This window comes from Sturnus vulgaris, chromosome 3, assembly GCF_052056855.1.
Source record: "Sturnus vulgaris isolate bStuVul1 chromosome 3, bStuVul1.hap1, whole genome shotgun sequence".
In the NCBI taxonomy this organism is placed as follows: Eukaryota; Metazoa; Chordata; class Aves; order Passeriformes; family Sturnidae; genus Sturnus; species Sturnus vulgaris.
Genome location: NC_142245.1, coordinates 42775167 through 42778643, shown reverse-complemented (window position 1 = coordinate 42778643; position 3477 = coordinate 42775167). Strand labels below are relative to the sequence as shown.

General features: G+C 50.7%; 1 protein-coding gene across 2 annotated transcripts in view; it reads left to right on the top strand.

The window, feature by feature from the left end:
- Positions 1–2803: 2803 nt before the first annotated feature.
- Positions 2804–3477, top strand: part of WDR27 (WD repeat domain 27) — a 90429-nt gene continuing 89755 nt past the window's right edge. The window contains exon 1 of one of the 2 annotated variants that reach the window (XM_014875588.2): positions 2804–2986. In XM_014875588.2, coding sequence (XP_014731074.2) covers positions 2804–2986 — 183 coding nt within the window. The remainder of the gene's footprint in view (positions 2987–3477) is intronic. The other variant, XM_088161459.1, reaches the window with a different exon arrangement.

Genomic DNA, 3477 nt, shown 5'->3' with positions numbered 1-3477 from the left:
CCCTCCGCACCCCGGGAACCGCTCGGTGCGCCCGGCCGAGCCCGGCCCGCGGCGGCACGGGGGGAGTCGCTGGGGGCGGGTGCAGCCGCCGCGCCGCCCCCGAGCGCCGCCGGTACCGCCGGGCGGCCCCGCCCCGCCCCGCCCCGGCACGGCCGCGCCCCCGCCCCGGTATCGCGAGAGCGCGCGGCGGGCGGGCCGAGGGGCGGCACCGGGGGCGGGGAGCGCGGGGAGGCACCGGGGGCGGGGCGGGGAGGGCTCGGTGCGCCGCGTAAAGCTTTTGTCAGCTGGAAAGTTTAAAGTTAGAGAAGCCGTCCTTCAGCTGCGCTGACATGAAACGTAAGATGTTAGCTGGAGGATAGGATAACCCACTAGCCTCTGTGGGTTAGTGACAGTTTATTTGGCTGTCGGCATAAACCTGCCCCAAGATCACAGAACAGAAAAGCAGCATGACCGAGAGAAAATACTCCCAACACTGTTTTTGGATACCCATTGATTTCAACAATTACCTTGACTTGGCTGAGCTGCTTAAAATCATAAGCAAGAGTGAAAGGCTGAAAGTGAAAAAAATAAATGCATGGAGTGCAATTTGTTCTAAAAGATTCAAGAGATCCTCTGTATGTACCCCAAGGGCCCTCTGCTACCTGAGCTAATGTTCTATCGTCAAAACCCTCTAGTTTCATAAACCCATGTAACTTGTTATTTTCATTCCTAGCTCAAAAAAACTGGCTACATAAGACTGCCATATGCAGATTCTGATGAATTTCAGCTTTTTTGAAATAAATTTTGTTCATATAAAGACTTTTATTCTGCTTAAAACATTATAAAGTTGCTAGACTTAATTTTTAAAGTTCTTATGATTGAATACTGAGAACACTACAAATATACTGTTGGACACAAAAGCATGATATGATAAGGAACTGTTATTTCCATCAGTCTTTCATTTTCCACATAGCTGTCAATTTCACTGGAGGTGTTGGAATGAGTCCAGAGAAGAGCAATGAAGCAGGTGAAGGGTCTGGAGCACATGTTGTATAGGGAGCAGCTGAGGGAGCTGGGGGAGTTTACCCTGGAGAAGAGGAGGCTCAGGAGACGTTATCACTCTCCACAACCATGTGGAAGGAGGCTATAGCCAGTTTGGGGTTGGTCTTTTTTCCCAGGCAACAAATGGCTGGACAAGAGGAAATGGCCTTAAGGTGTGCCATGAGAGGTGTAGGTTGGACACTAGGAAACATTCATCACAGTTCAGATTTGGGTTCTTCACAGAATGACAGAGTCAGAATGGGTCAGGTTGGTAGGGATCACAGGGGCTCATCTGGTTTAATCTCCAGGTTAAGCCTGCTCAAGCAGGGTCATCCTAAAGCACATGGCATAGGATTGCATTCAGACAGTTCTTGACTATCCCCACATCCATATCTTGAGAGAGACTCCACAACCTCTCTAGGCAGTCTGTTCCTGTGGAAGGTCACCTGCACAGTTCTTCCTCATATTCAGGTGGAACTTTTTCAGCCTGGAAAAGAGAAGGCTCCAGGGATACCTTAAAGTACCCTATGAATATATAAAGCAAGCATATGAAGACAAAGAGAAACTTTTTACCAAGGCTTTTAGCGTCAGGACAAGGGGCAAAGACATTAAATTAAGAAGGGTTGATTTGGGTTGAACAGAGGGAGCATATATTTTACAGTGCGGGTGGTGAGGCACTGGAACAGGGCGCTCAGAGAAGCTGTAGATGCCCTGCCACTGGAAGTGTTCAAAGCCAGGATGGATGAAGCTTTGAGCAATCTGGTCTGCTAGAAGGTCTCCCTGCCCACAGCAGGGGGGTTAGACTAAGTGGTTGTTAAATGTGCTTTCCAACCCAAACCATCTGTGGTTTTGTGTTACAGAGAACACAGCACAGACAGCACATGAAGCAGCATCACCAAAAAGAAAGACAAACCTTCTACTTGTCTTTACAGGAGAGATGTTCACATTTGTCCTTAAGATCCCACTCCAGGAGGTCCCTGTCTGTGTTGTGCTGGGGTCTCCAGCACTAGGCACAGTGCTCCAGCTGGCATCCCACGAGTGGGAGACTATTGCCTGGAAAGGCTGACCTGAAACAGAGACTAGACAGAGCAAAAGGAATAAAATAAGTATTTATTGAAAGTATACACCTTGGGCAGTGCAAGAGCCCAGCCGGAGCTACACCCAAGTCAAATCCGAGATGGATCCTGGTCACGAGTCTTTACACTTTTACAAGTTTTGGTTCATCTACATATTGGGGTCAATTATCCAACCACAGCCTCCTGGCTTGCCCCTTTCCCTCGCCGTTGTTTATGCTTTTTGGTATGCTTTTTGTCCTTGATTCTCTAGCTAGAAAGGAATTGTTTTGTCTAACTACCCTGTGAAGGGAACTCACTAACACCTAATATGAACTTCCAGAGTTACACACTAAGCAGCAGAGATTCTGAAAAGCTAAACCCCAAGGCATCAAGACGAGTGGAGCACTCCTGGACCTTCTGGCCATGCTGCTTTTTGTGCAGCCCAGGACATCGCTGTGGAGAGCCAGGAAGCAGCTCCGGGCGGCTGTCGCCGGTCGCGGGGCCCGTTGCCAGGTGAGGGGACAGCGGCTGTGGCCGAGCCAGGGCTGTGCCGGCCGCCTCCCGTCAGCGGCGGCGCTGCCCTGCTTACGGCCCGGGGCCGGGGCCGAAGCTCTCCGCCTTCCAGCGGAGACGGCCGTGAGCCCTCGGCCCCGGCGGTCAGGAGGCAGCCGGCGGGGAAGGCAGCCCTGCTGGTCGGGCTCCGCCACGGGGCCGCTCGCAGCCGCAGGATGGAGAGCGCCGGGGCCCGCTGCGCCTCTGGAGGAAGCGGCGATCCCGACGTTGTTTGCGAAAAACACTTGTTTAAAGGCAAGCTGCCAGAGCCCCTCTTTCAGCTGGCGTGCAGCCATCACCGCTGTGCTTTCCCTGTGAGTCGCAATGAGTTGTGCGTCTGGAACACAGCCACTGCTCAGGTAAAGCTAGAATAGAGCCCTTCGTAGGCTACTACTTTAAACTAATTTATAAATAAAATATTCGAGGATAATGTAGAAGTGTCAGATTTCACTTCAGTGCTGGAAAGGTACTAGCATTTGTTATGAAGTTTTTTATTGTGGTAAGAATAAAATAAACTGTTGTGGTGGGTTGGCTCTGGATGGCAGCTAAACCATTCCCCAATCTCCTGCTGACTCCTTCCCAGCAGGGTAGGGGAGAGCATAGGGTGGGAAAAACTGAAAAGTCACGGGTAGAGACAAAGATAGGTTAATGAGTGAAGGGAAAAGAAAGAAAAAAGCTATACCAAGGCAGTCACCACCCCCTACAACCAGACTAATCCCAGTACAGGCTTTGAGCAATAGCCACCTTAGAGTCAATGTCCCAACACCTTCTTTCATGCAATACACCAGTTCTATTGCTGAGCATAGCATCATATGGTAGGGAATATCCCTTTGCCAGTTCAACAAATTGA